The 25825-nt window shown below is 38.7% G+C and overlaps 1 protein-coding gene across 2 annotated transcripts in view; it reads left to right on the top strand.

The window, feature by feature from the left end:
- Positions 1-5105: 5105 nt before the first annotated feature.
- mfng (MFNG O-fucosylpeptide 3-beta-N-acetylglucosaminyltransferase) overlaps positions 5106-25825 on the top strand; it is a 32018-nt gene continuing 11298 nt past the window's right edge. For both annotated transcript variants that reach the window (XR_010927918.1, XM_067585429.1), the window contains exons 1-4: positions 5106-5863; positions 16879-16924; positions 18297-18399; positions 21690-21843. Coding sequence is in view for 1 of the 2 variants with exons in the window: in XM_067585429.1 (XP_067441530.1) it covers positions 5468-5863; positions 16879-16924; positions 18297-18399; positions 21690-21843 (699 nt within the window). In the remaining variant the exon portion in view is untranslated. The remainder of the gene's footprint in view (positions 5864-16878; positions 16925-18296; positions 18400-21689; positions 21844-25825) is intronic.

Below are 25825 nucleotides of genomic sequence, written 5' to 3'. Positions count from 1 at the left end.
CATAATGTTAAATCATGCTGACAAGCATGCACACTATTGTTCTTCAAAGGTTTATTTATGATACAGAGCAGGGCAGGGCTAACGATGCTAGATGCATCAAAACCCAGAAAATACTAAACTCTTCATAATAAACCAACCTGCATAGAATCACCATAGAATAATCATGAATATAACTCAAATACCCAAATAACACTACAACCTCTCATCTGCAACAAACAAAACCAAAAACCCCAAAGTCCAGAAATACCAAACACAAAAAGTCCTTCTGAACCTGCAGAACTTGTGTTGTCTGTTGTGGTCTCTGATGTGCCGCCCTCGTGAATTGAATTTCAGCAGCAGTTCAGCACAAGATTGAAGGTTTAGAGGGGGATTTTCAGGTACCTAAGCTCTGACCGAGCCATATCACTCACTCACTCACACACACACACACACATACAGGTCACCTTACCTGCCTTTGGAGTTAAGTGGTTTACTCAATGAGGTTTGGGATCCCAGGATTAGTGCTACATGTCTCCTTAAATGTACCTATACTTTTACAAAATGATTTATACCAAGTAAAAAGAGGACAGCAATAGCACTTTTATAAGGAGGTTCCCCTATATTTCAGAAATGAAATGCCAGTATGCACAGATTTTGGTGATTTGTGTGTCAAAAGATGTCTCAATGTCCAAGTTAAAATGGAACTAAATTTAGCTTAAGTGTCAATACAATTATGGCAATATGGACGTTTAAAAAACATATTTTTTCAAGCAAATTTTTCCCAGTTTTAATGCAGACATGCTTATTTTGGAGGCAAAGACCCTTTATGTACCATTTTTGAAAGTTTACGTTTCATTTTACTTATTAGAGAGTGTTAAAATGTATTAAAATCTCCTGCAGCCCTTGATTTTATGACTTCTGTATCAGTGATGTTTCTCCAATCTCAGTTCTTGAGTGCAGTCCAAGTCTCTGTCTGACTCAGAGCTCAGAGCAGGCAGACAGACAAAGCCCTGAAAGAGGGTCTAGTCCCTTGACTCCCCTGGCCCTTTGTTCAAAGTGGGGCTGGGATGTACTTGCTGTTTTAAAAAGGACCCTTTTCAGCTAGGCCGTAAGGCGATCCTGGACCTTTCCTAGCCAGGGTGTGCCTCGGGCGTCTCTGGTTTACCTGCGGGACCTCAAGGGGCGGGGTGGGGTGGGTTGGTCCTCGCTGGTCCGGGACATGGTGGAGGGCGGAGGAGAGGAAAGCAGCTGGTCAGTGGAAGAAGGAGAGAGAGAGAGAGAGAGAGAGAGAGAGAGAGAGAGAAACCTAGAGAGAGCAGGGGAGGGATGGAGGGATGGATGTAAGGTGAGAACGCTGAGAAAGGACAAATAAACAAAGGTGGCGATGAGGGTCTGAGGTGAATTAATTGTATCAAGCTCTTTCTCTCTTTGGCGACAGTCTCCAGAGACAGCAGCGCAGGGAACAATAGACAGTGGATACAGTATTGGAGTACTATAGACCGGCTTAGAGAGACCTTCAGTCAACCAGCAGTGTAACACCTACATTTCAAGGTTCCTCCTTGAAAATGTAGGTCTAATACTCATTGAATTGTTTGGCTTTGTCCTTTTTTTGTCCTCTATAGGAATATTTGTCCATGTAGAGAAAAAATGGCTTCAACACAAAGCGTTAAAAACAATACAGGACAACTGACGATACACAACAATGATGAGGACAAGTGGTGCAGGGACACAGTATCAACATGATTTAAAATACATACATACAGTAAAAATGATGATAAAGTATAAAAGGTTCTGAAGGAGGGCTAAGCAGGCTATGCAAGACTTGCTGTACACTGTAACACGTCACATCAAGATATTCCAATTGCAGAAACCTTAAAGATTGAATGCATAAACATTTTCAACTTTCTTTAATCATCAGTAAACAGTTTCGTGTGCATCTCCCAGAATCAAAGAGTTGATTTGCTTTTTTGCACCAATATTCAACAGTCATTCAGAAAGAGATTCTTTAAAGTAGAGAGACAGTGAAGCAAATTTCAGCAAGCAAGACTGCAATGTAGTAATAACATGCATTTTTTATCATGTCTGTCATTAGGAGCATGCGAAATATACTGGCTTCTTCCAGCACTACCCTTCTCTGACAACAGTAATGTCCATTTTAAACTTAACAACATATACAAAGCACAGATTAATAAATTAAAGAGTACGGTCTTGACCTGCTCAATGTGAAAAGTGCCTTGAGATGACTTTTGTTGTGATATGGCGCTATATAAATAAAAATTGATTGATTGATTGACAGATAACCTTCCCTTTCTGAAAGGTATTCTTGGAAATGTACAGGTAGACGCTGGCAAGGCAGAATGGGGAAAATTGGGTACAACAAATATTAAATTCAAAAACACCCTCACACCAGTATTGGATCAATCACATGAATGGATGATAACAGTCTCCTGAACCTACTTGTAGGTTTAGTAGGAAGCTACTGGTCCATGTATTTAGAACAGATGTGTGGTGATAAATAACTGGGTGAGAAGGTGGATTTTTCCCCTAAGGAAACTTTGAAGGTAAGCTGAAAATTCAGACAATCCATTAAGGCCCCATTACAGCACTGCAATCATCCCATTATCCACAGTGCAATGAGAATTGTGTCTTTTTATCTAATTTTGGGACACATGCAGGTTTTCAAGGTGTTTGCAGGTGTCAGTGAAGACCAAACCAGTGGCCTCGGTTGTCGAGTGGTCTAACCATGACAGGGTATCTCTGAAACAAATTATTGTCATTAGATTAAGCTTTGCTTTGGATGTTTTGGTCCTCAGAGGATGAACTAGAATGTTTTTTTCCTCTACAGTAGCTCAACCATCAGGCAAAACTTGTAGCTCAAAAAATATTGCACACAGTACATTCATATCCAAAAGTATTGAATCATCACTTCTTGTAGGTTCTTGAAGACATTTCGTCTCCTATTGAGCTTCTTCAGTTCTGAAGCAAATGCATGCTCCACAGAGGATGAACCCTTTCTATTTTGGACACTCCATGAGCTTTACTGCAACGTTATCCTCAGGTAAAGATGATATCCCACAATCTGTCAGATTTCATGAAATGTGATGAGCACATTCATGGTCCCAAGAAGACAAAACCTTTTCTCATCAGTATGTTGATTGGCCTAATTTGGAGCAGCCAAAGAGTTGATGATTTAATTACTCCCCATGAGTACACTTCATAAGAAGATGAAGGTGTTAATACATCTGGTAGTGGTTTCCCCCTTCTTCCCCTTGGCATTTCCATCATCATTCATGTTGTGAACTTGTTCATTCATACATGTAGACTCACATCAAGTCAGCTTCTGGGAAATGATGACAAATTTATACAAATTTTTACAGATGTAGATTCTTTTCACCTCTGAAATTATTCTGAAGACTCTCCACTTTACATCAATGTTTTTCGCCTTTAATTCACCATAAATGAGACTGAGCCCGCTGTGGGTTTGGATCCAGGCAGAGAGTTTCCTTTCAAAATGAGATGGCAACTGTTAAAAAAAAACACATTATGCCTACTGTTTGCTGACATAAAACACATTGCCAGTAAGCCTCCAATTAAAGTTATGAGTCATCTTTCAACTTTTACTTTTAAAACAGTTGTTTTTGAGGATATTTTTAAAATTAACAGATTGATTTCAGGGTGCTTTTTTTGATGTTTAATAGAAGATACTTTAATGATCCCCATGAAAAAAATAAAGATGCCTCTGCCTGCGTTTTGGAATGAAACCTTTTATTTACAAAGTCAACATTTATAAGATCATATATAGCAGTTTTGCAGTCTCGTTAAGCCTCTCAGAAGGCTGTGTAACAGTAACTTGCAAGTGTGAGTGCTGAAGAGGAAGGAAGAAGGAGGAGTGTTTTGCTGTGGTGTACTGTTTCTGGAGTGAACAGTCTCAGAGGGATGTGACAATTTGTTCAGTCTATGGTTTGTGATTGATATTTATTTTTGTGAATTTACATCAGACCTTCATTTACAGTATACCAGTAGTTTCCAACCCGGTGAGTCGGAACTCCCGTTAAGGGGTTGCTAGATGATTAACAAGAGGAAAAGATTATTTCTCTCACAATAATTATTCATTTTTTATTACTTTTTTTCAGAGTTTTATCTCTTTAGGACTCTTAAGAACTACTGAAATGTAAAAATCTGTGATAGGAACACCACTCTTTGCTTAAACGAAGGTCATGGATGGATACAACCTGAAAGGAACTGTCGCAAGTAGGCATTATTTAAAAGGTTTTTCACTGCATCGTTTTAAGAAAAAAATTCCCTTTACTTAGAGAATTAATGAATAATGATGACTGTATATAGGCATAGAAAAGACTTGTATCCTAAACAGAGCAAGACAATGTATCAGGCTGTAATTGTTCATTGCTGAACTGATTTTTAGGACCTGGCACACTGTTGGCACACTGTGTTACCATTAAAGGCTGGAGGTGATTGGCTGATGGAAATGTAGTCATTAGTTGTGGTACTGAGGAATCCTACAGTGGTAAACAAGTGGAAAAATGAACTGTTGCTAGCTTTTCATGAAAAGTTTTAGGGACCACTGAATTCATTTGGATTTGTCTTCTGTAGATCATGAATATTGACCAAATTTTATGACAGTCCGTACAATATTTAACAGAGATATAGTGTAAAATACACACAAGTAGTATTGAGCTTCATACTTGAACTTGGACACAACACAAAACCATCAACTCACGGTCCACTTACTGGCTTGTTCCGAAGATTTCTACCATATTACACGGTTTTCATCAGCAGATTAAGTTTGCTCAGTTGTAATTGATCTGTATACATTCAAACTTTGTCTGATCAGTGAAACAGAAGTGTTTCCATGACTGAGAAAGTCTCATTCAAGTTTAACCAATAGTAAACAAACAAACAAAACAAAGCAAAAGACTTGTTAATGTAGACGTCATTAGGAAACATAATCAACTCATAATATAATAACATAATATCCTCATCTAAAGCATATAGGTTTCTATAACCGGAAGAATTTCATAATTCTCGCTACTACGGCTTATTTTGAAATCTAGGACAGGAAGTTACATTGTTTTGTTCCGTCTAGCTTGACATACTGGTGACAAACCTGGTGGGCAGAGCTGCGACTGTGACAAAGTCAAATATATCCGAGTGACAGAGTCTCTCACTCAGAAAATTAGAGGAACTCAATCTTGTCAGGCAGCTGCATTCAAAACAGGCGAAAGTCTAAAAAAGTGATTAGCTTTATGACTAATTAATCTGATAACCAGTCTGCAGAAAGGCTCATTATGAGTTAATTAATGAGGAACTCCGATGAGAACGTAAGAAAGAAGGAAGACGCAGAGGTGATGGGAAATCGCCACGAAATTACAACAACATACGAACAAATGAAGATGGGTTTAAATGACAGAAGCAGGGACGTGATTTTAATGCTCTGTGGAATCTAAATAAGGTTTTTTTTTGTTCTACCATGCATAAGAGATGGATACGTCGGAGGTTGCCTGTCTTCATTTTCACCTTCTTCATCATTCTGTACGTGGATTTTCAATTACGCACCAGCAGCCCTCCCAAACTCAGTGTGGTTCACCATCCATCACCCGGTGCGCTCCAGCGCTCCATCCAGCAGGTTCCCTCCGCGGCCAAGGGCGCACCGAATCCGGCCAGTAACAGCAGCAGCAGCAGCAGCAGCAGCGATGGTAACCCACAGATCGGGAACGGAAGACCCCCGGCCTCCGAGGGTGCACATGTCACCCGAGCAAAACTGAAGCAGGGAGACATCTTCATCGCTGTGAAGACCACTGGGAGGTTCCACAAGACGCGTCTCGCGCTCCTTTTGGAGACGTGGATCTCCAGAACCAAGGCGCACGTGAGTGTTTCTTTCACATACGTTGTAGACATACACCTGCTGCTTACATCCAAAGACACTTGCTGCACCACAATAATCTCCCATCCCAATAGAAAACCATCAGATTCCATTCATTAGCAGCTTTTTAGTGACTTCTATCATTATAGACTTGACAAAAGTGTGCTGTTGATCTCCCTGTGACCGCAAAATGACCCTAAACGGAAAGATCCTGATAAAGTAGAGCTAATTATATGGATAGAAGTGATTTTATTTGGACTCATCTGGACATATATATTTGCATGAACTCATATTTCTCGATCAAAGCTAACCTAATAATTACCAGTCCCTGTATACGTGTCACTTTTCAATATGTCCAAATACTACATGTCTGAATGACACATATTGATGCTTAAACAGCTCAGGGTTTAGAAAGCAACTCCTGAACTAATTTCAAGACATTTTATACATGTATCACAGTCGATTTCATATATCTGATCTATCATTTGACCGAAGAAGACATGTGAGCTTACTGATGAAACGAAAACATGCATTTCCTTCCTGTTTTTGAAGCTGCAAGACTGATGTCTATCATTCTGATAGACTTGGCCTAATTTTACTTCCTGAATGTCTGATCGGTTGTTTGTTTGGTTGATTTAATTGCAGATGACATGAAAAGCAATAATGTATTAAATTACTGTTAAATGGCTTCTGTTTGCAGTCTGTTGACACCTTGTTGTCAGTCTGAAAAAGCAGAACTGCAACTTCTCTCTTGCTGGTATCAATATCATGTTTGTGGCTTTGATAGCAAAACTTGAGTTTTCAAACTGGAGAGTGTACAATATAATCACCATGTCAGGGTTTAGTTTGGGTTAAAGAGTCCAGAGAAGGTGAAGTCATCAGTTTTTTTGTGAAAGATTTGACAAGACTGAACTTTTTTTTTGGCTCTGTCAGACAGTAGCAAACCTGTTAGAAAGCCTTATCCTCGGGTTATGTCATTTTTCTGCCATCAGTTTTACAGATTGTCCCTATTAAGTTGATGGCAGATTGCTGTTGCTGTTGTGTCGGGAATAAGATGTTGATCGCACAATAGTTCTGGTCATTCCAGGCACCAGTCACCCATTTCACCCCCTCTTTTCCTTAAGGTCAACTGAATTCTAAGGTTAGTCATTGGCATGAAATACTGTAGAAAATGTGTTATTGCATAACAAATAAGAGAACAGAGGATTGGGAAATATTTCAGTTTTGGACTCATATTGTTATAATTTAATGACTTCATACTTTCAGGGTACACAGTTTGGCTTAAATGACAAAAAAAGACTAAATATTTATTAAATTAATAACAATTGGGCTATATTATCTGAAAGTATGTTTATCCTTCAGTCAATTGCATTGATTATTTATTCAAAAGGTTCAATATGTGATTTTGTCTACAACGTAAACTAAAACACAGTCCAACCTGGAACAAATTAAAGAAATAGTACAGAAAGAAGACAGTTATTGATTATCGTGATTATGAGTTTGACTGTGATGATACTCAGCTGTGCCATACTCTAAGGTTTCGTCCCAAAACGCAACCTTGGCCTTTGTATATGTAGGCCCAAAATGTGAGGTTCAGCTCCCAAAATGTGTCGGAGACTTTGAAGAATGCTGAAGATTGATGAATGTAAAGACTGATGTCTACAAATTGAAGTCTTTCTTAATAATGACCATGTTCCTCAGTAAAATGATGTAACAAAACCAGACTACAGTGCTGTTGAATATCTTTTAGGTACTTTCCACTGCCCGATAGTCATGCTGTATGTAAACGAATGGTGGTTAAAGAGCCAATACGCAACTTTTTTGACCTCAGTATATTTTGACCTTAAGTATATTCACATATATAAGAATACTGAAGATTTTACTGTAGTTATCTTGGGAAAATCTGTATTTTGTGTGTTTCTCTATTGGTCGTTATACAAAATATAGGCATGTTTTAGAAGCAATAAAAGCAGTAGCATTAGCAGACAGTGATAACTTTCAGGCGTTGTCCACTGTCAGTCTATGTGTGAAAAGAGCTGTCAGTCAATTTGGGAGGGTAGCAGTAGTAAAGTGTCTGTCTTGCTACACAAAATTTGGAGCTTTTTCATCATCAAATAATTTCCTTCATAGTAACAATATTATGTGTATTTTACAAAAATGTGAGGGTCATTCTGTTTTCATGTATTCTCTATAGAAAATGGTGTGAAATGGTGTAAATTTTGGGTGTTGACTAGCCCCCCCCCCCCCGCGCATCATAGCAACTAGCATCATATGACCATCACTGTTCCCGTCTGGGTTATCTGCTGTAAGTGGCTTCACTGGTTTATATTGCATCCTCTTCACTACAGCTTTGTGTGGCAACCCTTGAAGCCTTGGCCCTTCCATACACACACCGACTACGATGCACAGTCCCTTGTTTTTTCGTCAACAACTTTGTAACAAACACGTCTTTCGAAAGCCTTCTGTAAATACACTTGACTTAATTTAATTCTATGTCGTTCAAAGAAACACGGGATCAGTGATCTTGAGAATAAGGTTCTCGTTTTCTGTTTCTAAAGAGTGATGATTTAAATAACAATGAAAGAGGAAGACACTGATAGCATCTTCCCCTTTCACACATATGTAAATTATAATATGTGTGTGTGTGTGTGTGTGTATGCGTGTGTGTGTGTATACTTTCTGTAACCACATGGACACACAAAGATGTAGATGTAGAGCAACAATATGAGAAAACGTAGACACACATACACACACACAGACTGACAGGAAGCTGTGCAGGCAGGTTGTCTGGGCCGAGGGGAAGCAGCCGCCATGCAGTGACTCTGTTAACAATACTGAAACGGAAGCCGCTCATAGAACAGGAAGTGGAGAGCCAGATTGCAGAACAGGACTGAACCTCATCTCACCCTCTCACCTCCACCCCCCACGCCCCCCCCCCACACACACACACATACACACCAACGTACGTTCACACATCACAGGGCTTTGCAGGGTGAAAAGTCACTTCTAACCAGCTCAGGGGGTTAAATAGCTAACTCGCCGGAAATAAGAGCACTCCTGAGGAAACGTTCTCTTAAAAGCAGTTCTCTCAAAGCTTGTTCTCAGCCGTCAAACAGTAAAAACAGTACCTGATCTAGAGCCCCTGTCTAACTACGGCATCCCTGAACTATTTACAACAAACTCCAGCAGTGTCCCAAGTAAAAAATAATCTCTTTGATTGAGATGGAGATAATCTTAAGTGAGCATTTTAATGGTTAAGTACATTCATCAGAGAAAATGTCAGACAGGAAACCTGGAAGCAGGGCTGATGTTAATAATATGCCAAATTAAAGGAATAAATTTCGTTCTTGCTGAGAGTTAGATGCAAAGTTTGATACCACACTCAATTATTTTAACTCTGAGATCTCTATACAATATTTATTCATACATTTTTGATTATATTTTACATACGATTTTATGAAAAGACAATAAATTACATTGAATCATTGCTTTACTAAAGGGTAACTTTTCAGCCTGGTGAAAAGCCACTCAGTTTTGCCGCAGTCGTGTGCTCTGTCGCAACTGTAACCACATCCGACAGTGATGTCACAATATACTGACTGTATATAAAGATGGACGTCATCACAGTTCCCCAAAATATCTCAATCGCCCCCTGGTGGCTGGTCATCAAAGTTTTGTATTTGATGACATAAAAAGGGGGCGTGGTATCATGATTGACAGCTGTGACAGCTGCTCTCAAACCTATTTGTCAGACGGCGGGACAGCTGAGGGGGCGTGTCCCGCGGGCATACTGCGACTCTACTGGCTCCAAATGACGCCACACAAGCAAGGTGGCAGCTGATATTTTTGCTTCACTTTTGCACAGCGGTAGGAAGTGGAGACGTGTCGTCCATATTTATACACAGTCAATGGTACTGACACATCCTGGAGTAGACTTCTACATCATTGCAGCATGATGAGAAAATGAGAGGGGGTGTTAATTTACTCTATATTTGGCTCCAAATTTAAACTGGCCTACAATTTATTGTTTTGTGCTCTTACAGACTTTCAATAACAAATAACACATTTTTCCAAAAAAGGACTGGATTGGATGAAACTGCAAACACCACTGTGACTCACAGTGTTCTTGACTCCACACAGCTCCAGTGATGGAAGTAGATAGTAAACAGGGGAGAGAATCACTTTCATGTTTTATAATAGTTAAAATAATCACCAAAAATCCTGAATTGCTTTCTGAAAATAAAGTCCTAAAATGATGAACCCTGCAGGACACAGGGCTAGTTAGTTAGCCTACTGATTTTCCAACATGATGGAAAGAAAACAGTCAGTTTGTTTATATTTAATACAAAAGAGTTCATTTTTTTTGTCATTCAAATAACTTGTTTTTTTAACTTTTACTGTGTCTTTTGGTTCCTCCTGTTGAGGTTTAGTTTAGCTATAAGATAACGTCTATCTCTGAGAAAAGTGTCAGTGCAGCTAAATCATCTGACATTCTTGTACTTGACACACAGATGTTGTTAAATTATCATCTGCTTTTTACTTTCGCTGGCAGTCGTAACGTATCCGATGGAATGTGAAACAAACCTCGGTATGAACAATTGGCAGGTGTTATTTTGGTACCAGCTGTGATGGATTAAGAAAGATTTACATAGTTAGAAAAATCATACTGTATCGTAATCTCATGCAAACAACACAGTCTGGTATGGCTTTTATTGCTCTCCGGGCTCTACTGTCGTATGAAATGATGTTAGACTGTAGAGTTGCAGTGTTTTCGCCCCAGAGGGAGAAACAATGGTGGGGTAGTTACTTATTGAATGTGAAAGCTCATCTCGACTTAAAACGCCCGTGTCAACACTTGTCAGTTTGAGGTTTAAAGTAGTGGTAAGTGACTTTTGAGGGCAGCTCTCAGCTGTCAGTTCAACAGCGACTGTTTTCTAGTGTGACACATTTGCAACTAATACTCTGTCTCTGTTTTTAAATGAGTGGATATTAACCCTATGAGTTTAAAATGACAAAACTCTTGAGTTGTTTTATGAGTACTTTGAAAAACAGCTCTGTCAAAAGTCTTACAAGATAAAACAGTGGGCAAAAGAGTGTATGAATGTATTTCCGTGACAGCATTAAAAAAAAATACTGCTGAATGAGTGGGTCTTGCAGGATATGCAATTAAAACCTTATGCAACATAAACCAAAGGGGCTTAAGAGGCAGGCAATATACGTAATTGCCAAGTTCAAATCCAGCTGGAGACCCATGCTGTCGTTCTATCAGGTCTCTATATGTCTATATATTAAGAGCAAAGATGGTAGAATGCACACTTTATATTTTCAATTACATTATATTTAGATTTATATTACAATTTTGTCAGATACCGCACTATATTTTAATGTCGCAAACATAAATAACTACCGTGCCGTGTTGTGAATAAAATCTTATGACTGTCGGATCATTGGCTCGAATCCCCTTGAGCAGCTGGATAAATCTACATGGATATAGTGATTAAATAATATAAAGATTTTCTCTTTACCCTCAATTACTCTTAGCGAACCTCCCTTGAGGCGCCTTAAAACGCCCCGGTGGAGCAAAGCGAGGGTCCGAACGCCAGATTTGAAAGCCAGATTTCCCGTCACACAGCCATGGAATCGCTGAAGTATTGATGAGAAACCATATTGAGATATATTACAGTCATTTTGTGCTATGGAGCAGTACAAATCTTACTTAATGGTGCTTTAACAGGGTGAAAAACAAGCTGAGATTTATGCACCTCCGCCTGACCTCAGTGAAACGTCCTCTCCAACTCTGTTTACGAGCTGCTGCGAGCCCACAAGCCGCCATTTTTGTTCCTCAGCGCAGGTTGACTGATTTCAGTGAAGGTACTTTAGTGTGAGTTATGGTCAGAGGAGAGCAAACTAATTGTGATGGTAGCTCTTTCTCATGGTGCTTTATAGAGGTAGGTGGAAGAGGTTATTGTGGTGGTGATAGCGGTGGGGAGGATTGATCCAGGTATCTCATTACTCCTCCTCCTCCTCCTGCTTCGCTGATGGAGGGATGACAGGGAGGGTTGGACGAAGATAAAACAAGGCCTTTGGGAGAACGAGAGAAGAAGAGAGAGAAGAGAGGAGCTTGATCGGTATTAAAATGACCAGAGTGAAGATTTAGAGTCTGCTTGATGTCGCTGAGAGAGAGAGAGAGACACAGAGAGACGGAGAGAGAGAGAGAGTATAAAGAGTTGATGGATGAACTGTGGTTGGTACAGTAAAACAGTGTGCTTAAATAGCCTTTCTTTCAGAGTGCAGTAGAGGGAATATTATGGAGATTAGGCACTTTAATGTAAAGTCACACACACACACACACACACACACACACACACACACACACACACACACACACACAAACACACACACACACAGCTTAGCACACAGTTTTGTACCCACACCAAAAACACACACACACACTCGTTTTTTATTACTTGTGAGGACATTCTGTTGATTTGCATTAACACTGTGGATGCTTACAACCATAACTCAAATCTTAACCCTCAAATAAATGACAGATTTACAAATTCATACCGAACAGATAGATTCAATATTTGGGGTTTATACAGTATTTTATCACATGCATAATCCAAATTATAAGACTAATTTCAGCATAATCCACTAATTAAAATATACATAAACCTACTGTATGAACTTGTATCTAACTATGTGCTTAAAGCTCTGTCAACAGATTTTTTCTGGCCACTTGGGGGCAGCAGAACAACCTATAAACACTGACACCCTCTACAGTTGTTATAGCCGAACTGTCAACAAACAGTTGCCTGTTCACACAGTCACACAGAGCAACAATCATTTGGAGTCGTGTTTCCAGCCGCTTCACGAACGTTAACCCAAGATTTACCACCAACATTTGAGGGAAATATCTGGCTCTTTAGCAGCTGCTAGTCGCTAACTTTGTCTGTCTGCTGTTTGGTGCTGGCCAGGTAGTTTACAGTCGGTTTATCAGAGTTTATTCGCAAAAAAACTTGGAAATTGGTTTAATAAGAGAGGTGAGACCGAACCAAACAGTAAAGTTTCTGTTGTTTTGAACTCATTGCTCAAAACAATGAGCTAAAGGATGCTATAAAACCCTGTAGAGCTGAGAGGAAATACAGAGTTGGTGATAATTCTCTGTGGGTTTGAGCTCTTTCACATACAAGTAGTCATTTGACCTATTGTTCATCTAAAACTACTGATCAGTGCAGCTATGACTGACTGTATGTCTCCAAAACACCAGTTGGAAATCACCCGGTGGACAGAAACACGACTCCAAAATGAAAGATAATGTTGCTCCGTAACCGCTGGATGTGGAAGTAAAACTGTTTGCTAACATGTTCAACATAATCAACTCAAAAAGGGGGGATGATATGTCCGTGTTGTGTTCATAGGTTGTTTCTGCTGCCCCCAAGTGGCCAAAAAATGAGAAAATGCAGGTTTGAAACTGCTCCTCACAAAAGCAGAAGTACAAGAACACCCACACTGACATCAGAGCGAGACCGTAGCTCTGTCACCGTCTGCTGGCTGGTGGCAGAACAACTTGACACAAACAAAAAGTGGCACTGAGACCGTCTTCACTGTGTATTTCTACATATTACTTATACAAGAATGTAAGTTGTCCCTCTGTCAGTCAGAGGACACCTGCATTCGTTAGTATTTATTTATAAAGCCCTGTTAGAAAAGCAGCCTACATATCTTATATCCCTTCTGCTGTCTAAGCAAAGTCACTGCTTTACTAGATCTCAGAGGTGCTTTATTCTGGAAATCCCCAAATTCAAAACAAAACTCGGTAAAAGCCTTTAAACGGCGGTCTCTACTCAGGTGGAACAGACTGCAAAATGATATGAAACTCTTCCTATCTGTATATGATTGTATCCTTGTTTCTTTGCTGCATTTTATAAGATTCAATGTTTGTCTAAATGTCTGTTTTTTTGTTTTGTGACACTTTTATTTATTTTCTCGTGTAAACAGGAAGCTCATGCTAAAGAGGGATTCTGCTCTCATTGAGTAAATAAAGGTTGATGAATGAGTGAAACATATGTTGACAAGAAGTTCTAATCACAACTTTGTCTCATTTAAATCTGCCTTTATGGTGATTTAAATAACTTCGCCATGAATTAATTACACTTAACGTCACCTGTTCGCCACTCATTTATTCACAAGCACACTTTCCTAATCCACGTTTCTCTGTCTCCACTCTTCTTCCTGATCTTTTGCCAAAAGTTTATAAAATAATGAATGTAGCTGTCATCCATATAAAATAACAGGCCAACAGATTTTTAAAAAGGTATCCTCGACTGATATTTTGTTAATCTGATCATGTAATCCAGGGATTATGGTCATTAGCTGGTGCTGCCTGTTAGCTAGTCTGGAAAGCTTCTGTCTCACTGCATGTCTCTTATTACACACACACACACACACACACACACCGACACTGACAGGCACATGTTTGCTGACACACGTATTGTACACTCAGTGTCTCTCTATGGTGGGAAATTCAGTTTCACACCCTGGTCACTTCACACGTAACCTGACTATCTCTGCTCTTGCTATTTTTATCTATTTAAAACACACCCACACAAATTCACACACTCTTCTGCCTGTGTGTCAATCTTGTCTTCATATTTCCCACGTCCCTCTCCATTTGTAATCCACTACATATCATATTTTGATAACATTTTAAATCTTCAGGCAGAGAGATAAATACAGTATCTATCTTGTGCCACTGTTTGGCTTTTATTATTTTAAAATGTGCTGATATTTCTCATATTTCTGGGTCAAATAGTTAACAGTTGGTGTATGATTGTGGAATAATATTCTCATTTTCTTTGTTTTATCTTGTTCCAGTCATGAAGGACAATCCAAAGAATATTTCTGGTCCTGAAACTGTATGTCTTACATTAGTGTCAGTTTAGAGTTGGGCGTTAATTCTCAGTAATTGCAGCACTACAAACATTTGCACAAGTCATTCTCATACAGTATTACCAGAAACGTGCCTGTCATGAGATCACATCCTGAGCTGACTAAATCTGAAGAAGCATCTTTTTTTTTTGGTCCACACTAAGCTGATGACTGTTAGGCTTGATACACTTGAAAACAGCAGCCTCACATAATGACATAACGATGCTCTCACACATGCTTGCAAACACAACCGTCAGTCATTTCAAACTCTCTTGCTGATTACACATTTTGAATTTTTAACACAGCCGATTAAAAGTTAAAATTAGTTTATTTATCTACTTTATTCCAGACTGTTTTCCCCCAAGGGTTTTCCCTCTTCATATTGGTTTGTCTGTTGTATAAACTGGTCTGTTCTTTCCCTTTGTGTACCAAAACTTGAGTTCTGGGAAATTATCATGGGCATGTTTCCACTATTTTCTGACAGTTTATAAACAAAATGAGTCATCAAGCAAGAAAATTAGTAGAGTTGCAGCCCCGAAGGAAAAAGGAAACATCTCCACATAAAAAGAATATTCATCAATAAAAATAATCACTACCAGAAGCAGTTGAGCATATAATAAATTGTGTTTCCCACTTCTAAACTTACCAGTAGGATCAAATAAAGACAGATTGAAGGTCACATATACAATAAGCTCTGGTATTTCCTGTTCTTTTTTTGTGCACCATTATTCTCTTTCTCACTATAGGCAAGTCAGTGTACCTTATATCAGTGTAATATAGGCCTGTATGATGCAGTCACTTCATTTAAAATGCTTTAAAATGTATATTTGACAACATTTTAGCGTTCTTTCTTTCTTGCTTTCCAACCAAAACTTGGGGAGGAATATAAATTCATTTCTAAGAGTTGAATAAAACATATTTTATCTTATCTATCGGGTGATTTGTGCCACTCTGAGGTCATTTTTGGAAAGTCGGACACGCCGCGCAGTTCAGCCTGAAGGGCAGAGGAGCCTGAGTGTGACACCGTAAGGGTCGCCTTTTCAAATGTCCCCAGTCTCAGTGATACATGCATCACTGTAGGGTTTTTCAGCAAAGTGTCTGCTGTGTCTGATGAAACCGGTGCAAGACTTCAGTTTGTTCTGGATTTGCTGAAAGGTGGTGAATTTTAAAGGAATTTTGCATTTGAGTCAAAGAAGGAAGGAATATGATACATTTTTTTCCCAAGGAAATCAGCAAATATATGGGAATTTCTCTCAGTTTTTCCATTGTGTCATTGAGTTTCATTCTAATTGTATTGAAAATAAAATCAAAAACAGTTACGTAAATGTACAACTATTGGAAAGTAAAGCTATGTCTTTACTTTTGGACATAGAAAGACAAACATAATAGTACAATTAATATATGTCAATCATTATTATTTCATTATAACTTTATTGAAGGATTAAAAAAACACACACAAGACAAAATATATATATATCTACTACTCATATGAGCTGCAACGGTTGAGTGTTTTTACAACTTTGCACCACCAGAGGCCAGTGTTATTCTATCTATCTATCTATCTATCTATCTATCTATCTATCTATCTATCTATCTATCTATCTATCTATCTATGTCTATCATCCATCCATCCATGACTGTAAGAACAGGCTGTGACAAAAAGGTGTGTGTGTGTGTGATCTTAGACTTATTTGACTCATATATCAGAGAACAAATTGATTCGACCATATTGTGATCCTCTGACCACTTTGGCCCATAAATGTGTGTGTGTGTGTGTATGTGTGTGAGTACATGTTTGCAATTACTTATTTTTTCTTAGCTCACAGTGGGAACTTTGTTTTTGTCACATCGAATTTGCTCCATTCAAAACGATATCGATCCAATTTATATGAGTGTGTACGTGTGTGTGAGTGTGTGTGTGTGTATGTGTGTGTGTGTGTGTGTGTGTGTGTGTGTGTGTGTTCTCTCCTTAATGAAGAATCTTTCAGGATGTTTTGTTACGGATGTGCAGAAGAAGAAGAAGAAGGATATAATCAAAAGCTGTGTATGTGTGTGTGTTTAAATCTCTTTTCTTTGTTTTTGTCTAGACGTTCATTTTCACAGACACGGAGGATGAGGATTTACGTTCAGAAGGTAGGAAGCAACACTGAATCTAATTTACACTCCAATTTAGATATAGATTAAGCTCTACGTGGAACACAGAAAAGTATGTGGACACACATTTTGTGTGCTTTTGGTGTAGGGGGGGCTGTTTTTCATGGTTCAAATTAAGGGATACAGATATTTTATGCTTTTGGAATGACATGTTCACCAATCACACATGGGGTGTCCATATACTTTTGGCCATGAATTGATGTTTTAAAGCATGTTCAACTATGGCTGGGTGATATGGCCAAAAAATCTCAGGATTTAAACATCATATTCATTATCATTATACATAAAATACAGTAGTTATCTAGATGTAACTCCAGTTGACTGTCAGTACCAGATGCTTCAGCTAAGTAGAGCACATCCGGTTTAATAATCTGTTTCGGCACAGAGCAGAAAAGTCCACTCAGTAATTGATCTGCTGCTGTTTGTGTTTCTTTACAAGACATTAGCCTGATATCGGCATTTAGCTTTAGCTTCTGGAGACAAACTGAACGAAGAAGCAGAATCTGGAAACTACTCCTTTGACTCCGAGTGCTTCCACTCTTGTAACCAGAGAGATAAAACCTCATCGACAAACACAGACGCAAGAACGCAAACCGGCGTGCAGAGTAATTTTCAGTCTGTCCTCGTAGATGCAACCGTTAAATTCATTACAAGATAGCCAGAGACAGCTCGCCACCTGGAGTTATGACAGCTGTCAACTGCAGCAGGTGTGCATGTAGTGTAACTAATCACGTCACAGTTTATGGGGGACTGTCGTGGCTCAAAACAGCTAATGTAGCCGTCTTCCATCTATGTTACTTTTTTACTAAAGGGAGCCTTTTTGTGCATTTTGTTATAACTTTTGTATTAATTGAATTAATTTGAGATATCACCCAGCTATATGCCCAACTTTGTCTTTATTTCTTTCCTTACGTTTCTGTCTTTTCTTCATTGCTTTCTTTTCCTTCCTGTTTCTTCCCCACGTCTTTATTCTCCCTCTCTCATTTTCCATTTCTTTCTCTTGTCTCATTCTCTCTTTTGCACACTTATTATCTTGTCCCGCATTACATTCATTCTTCCTTCCCCTTCTCCTGGCTTTCCTTCATTCTCTTGCTCTCCCTCTCCCCTCTTTTCTCTCCTATCACACTCCCCTCCCATCGCTCCTCTCTCTCTCCATCTCTCTTTCTCTGGCACTGTCCCTCACCTCCCATCTTTGTCAGCAGATTGTACTGCCATCACTTGTTTATAAGAAACAGTATCGCTGAGGCGATATACAAAGAGACGATTGAGCAACACCTTTGACACTGAAAAACATCCAGTTATATGAATAAAACACCCCCTTCATTCTCTCTCTCTCTCTCTCTCTGTCTAGGTTATAACATGGTGGTAACAGCCTGCCAGTCAGACCACAGCCAGCAGGCTCTGTCTTGCAAGATGTCTGCAGAATACGACGGCTTCATGGCCTCAGACAAGAGGTGAGACAGATTAAGGTCCGTCTATCATCCTGCTCGCACTGGATTTAAAGATCGGATTAAGATTACAAAATTTAATGATCACCGCAGGGAAATCTGGCTGTTACAGCGGCAGGTAGACGTGAGCGGAGGGAAATCAAAGAAGTCAATCATCTCATGTGTAAGGGTTTCATAATCGTACACACAGGTGACAACGACTACAGTCAGAATCTTTGAAATTCTTAGTTTTGTCTTTGTTGCTGATCAGTATTGCTGTTTACCAGAGATCAAACAGTTCTTAGGCTTTCTGTTGATGAATTTATTCTTCAGATCATCCCGAACAAATATAAATATGGAAATTTTTAAAGTAGAAAAGGTCCAAATATAACATAAAATTGCATTTTTTGGTTGTGTTATCACTGGGAATAGAAATCTATGAAGAAGTCTGGATAAAAGATGGACATCAGCAGGATATCTTTTTAAACAGTTCCAGGATCTGTGGCAGCAAATCTAATGAAAACTTTTGCTGCATCGCATTTCTTCCCTTCAATCTTGCCCTTGACCGACTAAAACTTTGTATGGAAAGTGCAACATCATTGTTGAGGCCTCCTCATCTTCCTCCAAACAGATTTTTTTACAATCATACCTGGGACTTGTGATTTCTCTTTCATAAAGGACCTGTATGTAGGATTTAGTGACATCTAGTGGTGAGGTTGCAAATTGCAACAAACTGAATAACCTTCTCCTACCCTTGCAAGCCTGTAGGAGAACTTACGGTGGCCGTGAAACTCACAAAAAATGTGAAAAGCCCTCTCTAGAGCTAGTGTTTGGTTTGTCTGTTCCGGGCTACTATAGAAACATGGTGGTACAACATGGCGGCCTCTGTGGAGGAGGACTTGCTCTCTCTGTAGATATAAAGGGCTCATTCTAAGGTAACAAAAACACAACAATTCTTATTTTCAGGTGATTATACACTAATTAAGACATACCTATGAATATTATATTCAATTTCTGCCAGTATTTCTGCCAATAGGTCCTCCTAAATCTTACACACTGGTCCTTTAATGCCTTACAAATACCTAAAAAAACTCCAAAAACAAACAAACAAACAAACAAAAACAAAACAGAATGAACTGTAGATAGCTGTAATGTATTATTAAACTTTACTCTAAATAAAAGCAAATAAAAATGATGAAGATTTCATTATACTGTATATAGTGCAGTATATAGTATATAGTACAATATGTCATAAACAACACATTTAGAAGAAGAGAAACGATGCTCCTTTAAACAGACTATACTTGCTTGCTGAATCCCCTTTTAGAAGATTGTAAAAGTGATAAGATGTATTGTAGTTAAATGTCACAACTGTTGAGTGTCATAAAACTTCTGAGTCTTCCCTCTGTAAGCTGTTCAAAGGACATTTCCTGGTGATGAACGTTAAACTTACAACTTTGCTAGTCCTTGAGAAGTATCCAAATGCCACATTAGATTCAGCTTCAATAAGGCCAGACTATAGACTTTATATAAAGGCTGCCTCATTTTGAGAAGACGCAGCCCTTGCATTGGCATGCAAGATTTGTTGTCTTTATATCCTGTTAGACTGGATTAGGTTACACCAGCTATTTGTAAATCCATAACCGAGTTTGTATGTAAAGACCCTCTACAGAGTGACGCAATGTAATGTAAGGTAATGTTTCTTAAAAGTAGAAGAAGTCAGCATGTATCAGACTCGGAATTTGTTTGACTTGGATTCAACTCACGACACCGCTTGAAGCTATTTTGCTCCCCATGATATACTGGATAATGTGTTGTTAATATTTGGCCATATTTTTGATTTGTGAAAAATACAGTGAAGCTCAACAGCTTGTGTTTGGTGCGTGACTAAGGCTGAGACTGTCTTATTAAGATGGCTGAGAAAATGAAAGAGCATTTCAGTTTGGTTCCAAGTTCCACTTTGTTATTTGGACTGAAGAGGGAAGTGAGGCTGTTTGATTTGGACAGAAGCCTTTTGTGTTGTTGAGCAGTCATTAGGATGGCAGAGGAAACAAGACAGCATGTCAGTTTGGTACCAGCAGCTTTGTAATTTGGACTCTGATGTTGCAGTAAGAGTCTGTTTGGTTTGGAGTGAAGCTTTGACAGTCCATTCATTAATGTGGCAGAAGAACTCAAACAGCTTGATCACCCACAAAGTAATACAGTGAAATCCATTCTTTAAGGGACAGCATGAACTCATAGACAGAGGGAGAAAACAGAAGGGAAGTTGTTATTCCTGTATTATTATTTTCTTTACTTTAACTCTTTTTAGAAGGATGCCTTTTATAGGAAAAAGCATTTAATTTGAAGTTGTTGCACTCAATAACTATTTTTTTTCTAGAAAACAGTGCTGTTCTTTTCTTCATTCATCAGAAATACAGTACTTACAGCTTTCTATAGCAGTGTGACATTTATTTTTCAACATAAATATGCAATAACGCAAGCACAAAAAATGTTGTGATGTACTTTCAGAAATAATCACACGAGTTCTTCAAAAAAATTGATGATAATGCATTATAACAAGTATGGTAGTTCCTTAAAAATGAGCCATAAATGTCTTTATAAATTTAAATAAATCTATATCTAAGATGTGATTGTGTTGGACAGATTGTGCTACTGTACATCTCATTTTAAAAGCATGCTTTGCGTAGTTCAAAGTAAGTAGTAAGCTATATAAATATTAGACTCAACTCAGAGCTTTTTTTAGTTAAAGAAATGTATGTAGGTGGCAATTATCAAGAATAATTAAGCCAACTATCTTAGTTAGCTACTCATTATTAGGCAGAAAGAAGCTAGCCCCCTACCATGATAGCTAGATTACAAGCTAATAGCACAGACTAATTTATAAGCAGAATTTCAGAAATGTTCATAAAACTACCTATAAAACTGTCTTAACTACTAAACTACTTACATGTGGCTGTTGTGTGCCCTCTTACTGTCACCATGCTCATCTACTTCTGGAGTAATGGACACCATAATCCCTTGAGCAAAGCCATGCTAAGCTAAGCTAACTGGCACCTAGCTGTAGCTTCAAATTTACCATACACACATGATATCAATCATCTCATCCAACTCTCGGCAAGAATGCAAATAAGCTCAGTCTGAAAATGTTGAACTATTCCTTATTATGATGTACCTTCTAGCTACGCAGGACTGAATCCAACAAGGAGAAAAATTAAATTAAATTTGATCTTTGATCTGACTTTTTGTAGATAAGGGGTAGAGTAGAAAGGAGAGGTGAAACACAGACCATTAAAACAAGGTTTGTTGCTCCTCAGGTGGTTTTGTCACGTGGACGACGATAACTACGTGAACCCGGAGGCCCTCCTCTCCCTGCTCTCGGCATTTCCCCAGGATGGTGACATCTACGTAGGCAAACCCAGCCTGGACAAGCCCATCACTGCTCATGAACTCCTGGAGGGAAATGCAACGGTAAAATGCCACATTAATTCCTTAAAGATTGTGTCGAACCCTGGTTTACCCACATAGGAGCTTTCATGTTACTTGGTTACTCATGTTGAAGTTTAGTAGAGTTTAGCACTTATTGACGTCTTTGGTGAATTTCAGTGAAATTCAGTTCACATTATTACATCAATGCAGTATCGTTAGCTGTTAACCTGTACAATTTAAGGTTTTTGATGCTTCAAAGCAGCCAAACAGACATTTTACAACCATTTTTTTTCACCTATGTTACTTAAATGCACTCAGGCCACTACAACATATTTCTCACAAGGTTTCTCATGAATGACAATAAATGATTTCTTTACTGCATTCATACTTATTCATACAGATGTCAAGCAAAGTCGGTACTCTCACACAACCCAGTGAAAAGGTCTTATGAAGCAAACTAACAATAATGGAAACAAACTATATTCTGTATTTATTGAGTTACAGGAACGAGAATTAGAGGGAAAGGAAATGGAAGCACAGCATAGACTCCATGATCTCACCTGATCAATCAACTTATTACCTAGTTTTTACTCATTTAAAAATGTTTGTCACTACTGTTGGCTGTAAAACTGTGGATAAATTGTTTTGAGTGTCACACAACCTCCACAAAACGACTCGTTTCTCTATCAGAATTTGATCCATTTGGTCTGAAAACATTTGGAAAGTCTAGAAGAGATGCATGATTAAATTATTTTATCCCCATTCAAGTAAGCAGATGGCTAACAGGAAGTTAGCTGGCCTCCTGAAGTCTCTGGTGCTCTGCTGGGGGAGAACTAACAATTTACCTGAACAACAGAACAGTAAAGCATATTTAATCCAAAAACAGATATATAGTATATGCAGCATAATGAGTTAGTTCAGTGAAATAAGATGTTTAACCTTTTAGTGACTCATGACTTCAGACTCACAGTTTTGCAGATAAAGGTTCAGTGAGTGACTGTTACAAACACAATTTTATTTAGTGTGTTGAAAGTTTCCCTTGAGCATTTTTTCTTTGTATTCACACCACAGAACACGAAAACTCCCCTGAAATCCAGACTGAAATTAATTTATGTTGACTGATAACTCCTCAAGGCAGGGTGACCCATCAGAGACACATTATCTTCTTGAAAACGCAACTCCACATATTTATTTTTTCTTTCTGTTTTGCCTCCTGAGATTCCTCATCTCCTACCCCCCTTTTCTTTTATAAAATCCCTCAGCTTCTCCATCATCTTCTTCCTTTCCTATGTTTCAAACACATTGCTCACACTGATTGTCTTTGCTTTTACTACTCTTTCATTTGTTCCATTTTACTCTCTGACTCAAATCCACACAAAGGGTCACTTAAAAATAAGCTCAAACACAAAAACATATTTTCTAAATTACCTCTATTAGTATAGTTTTGGTTTTCTTTGCCCAGCTTTTGAGATATCCATTGCTGAGATCTCTGTTCTGACCCCAAAACAATGGAGGTGAATGCAATTTAGTTTGTAGTACACTTACTGTGTCTCTCCGGAAACAACACAAACAAACACAGACCTCACTGTAAACAGGTTTCACTGGGATTTTCTACTGAAGTAATAGTACCTATGAAAACTACACACTGACAAAAGTATCCAATCCCATTAAAGTTTTAAGATCCAAACAAAGTCTTTTACATAATTTCGATGTCCCGTTTCTCGTGAGACTTTATAGGCTCATAAATTAAGTTTTTATCATAACTAATAAAAGAAATGTCAATTCCTAAAGAAGAATGATGACCAAAACCTGTATGTTCAGGTCCAATTTGACCCATAAACACCATTCAATTCATTCAGTGCAATGCAACTCTGGGCATCAAACCAGCTCTGACACAAACCAACGTCACATGATGTAACACCTCGCTACATCCATCTTTATATACAGTCTAGGGTCCAAACAAGCTAGCGAAACACTAGGAACCACATTCTACCACATGCTCAGTGGCGTCGACCTTACATGGAAGTACCCTCTGGAGACTGAAAACACGATCGCTGTAATTAGTCTTTGGAGCCGTTTCTATAACAACTTCTGTACCCAAACCCTTTGGGGCGAAGGAACATGTCACCCAGTGCAGTGGTGTGGCTCACTGATGTGTTTTTAATAGTTTTTGGACAACAACAGAAGAATAAGATATATCAGGCTATGGATACACACACAATACTTTTAAGTAGGATCAATTCATCCAAGTTTGGCTCTGCACATGAGATTTGTTGAAAATCGCCAGCCACATCCTTTAAGGAACTGACATTTCTTTTATCCTTCTGTTATTCTTCCTGTCTTCTTTCTTGCCCTCTCTTGCCCTCTTTTTCTCTTTGTGGTTGACACTCTAGTGGGGACTCCGCTGAACTGTAAAACAAAGCTGAGGTCTCTTCCTTTTGGTTTCGTGCCAAAGTGCAGCCCAGCCAGGTTAACCACTGCCATTCAAATGCATACTCTTCATTCTTTTTCATTTTCATCACTGATGAGGACGTGTGAGGAAGATGCAGTAAGGATGGATGGATGGATGGATGGAAACATATAGCTTCTTGGCTTTTGTTCACACGGGGAGGATTTTCGAACCCAAGTGGATCAATGAGTGATTAGTATCTTGTTGGGATATTGATTGGTGGTAAAAACACACATGCACAATGAGGAAGACTCCCAGGGGGAAGGAGGTTGTCAAACCGCAGGAGGTCGATAGTTTGTTTTTGGAATACACATGCAGCTATTCACAGGTGTGTGCGTGTGTGTCACCGAGTTCACATGCTTTACAGTAAATTAATGCTCCTATTTAGTTTAAGTGCATCCTGATTCTGAATAGCGTGTGTTCCTCTCTCTCTCCTCTCCTCTCTCCCTGCGTTTCTCAATCTGCCTCGCCCATTTCTTGAAATGATGCTCTTCATCTCCCTCGTGTCACATTCTCCACTCCCTGATTGCACCCATTTACACTGAAAAATAGATCTTTATTTATCTTTGCTTCCCAACTCTTTTTTTTCCACACTCTCACCCTTCCCCCTTCCTTCTGTTCCCATTTTCTGACTGTTCACTCTCTTTCACTTCTCTCTTTCCCTCCTATTTTTCATCGTTTCCATCCTTTGCTGAGTTTGGAGCGGTGGTGGAAAAAATGTCGGGCTCCTCACTGTCTCCTCTTCTCGTTTTCTTACATCTCACCGCCTATCTTTTTTGATTTCCTGTCACTATTGTGAGGCTTGAGAAGGATGAAATGATGAAAGGAGGAAAAGCCCAAGCTGGAGGACACAGAGGAGAAGGGCAACCTTTGTCCCCAAGGCTGTTCAGCTCCTCACCTCCACAGCCATCCTCGTCCCTCTGCTCACCTCTGTTAACCAACAACCTCCCTAAAGGCTACCCATCAATATGCACACTGTGTATACTGCATTATACTTTTATTGCACTAATATTATCATTCTCATATCATTCTCGTTATTATCATAATGTTTGCAGCTCATTCTTGCATTTTATATATTTTTTAAATTTTCCTGTATAGTGTTGCTTGTTGACTGTGCTACTCTACGTGCTTCTGCAAATTGCCCCTCAGGGACAAATATAGAATTTTTTATTGAATTGAAAGAGAGGAAAGGAAAGAAGTGTAAAGGACTTCACAATAAAAGAAAAAGGAGGGAATTCAAAGGGAGGAAAGAAAATTAAAAGAAAGGATTTACCTTTAAAACAAACAAAAAAAGAGAGATGAAAGAAAAAGACAGAAATCAAAAGGAAGTGGATGGATGGGAAAGGAAACAGTGAGAGAGGCACGAACAACAAAGTAAGAAATGAGGAAAAGAAAGAATCAGAGGAAAGGAAATGATAAAGATGTTAAAAAAATGAATGAGGACAGACAGGAGAGAGGAAAGGAAAGAAATGGAGGGACAAAAAGAAAGGAAATGTTATTAATAAATTAAAGGAAAAAACAAATACTAGCGATATGATAAAAGGATAACAAAAGGAAAGGGTAAAGGAAAGAAAA

Source organism: Thunnus thynnus, chromosome 3 (genome assembly GCF_963924715.1).
Source record: "Thunnus thynnus chromosome 3, fThuThy2.1, whole genome shotgun sequence".
In the NCBI taxonomy this organism is placed as follows: Eukaryota; Metazoa; Chordata; class Actinopteri; order Scombriformes; family Scombridae; genus Thunnus; species Thunnus thynnus.
Note: the sequence above shows the minus strand (reverse complement) of the source record. Positions and strands in the feature narration are given on the sequence as shown.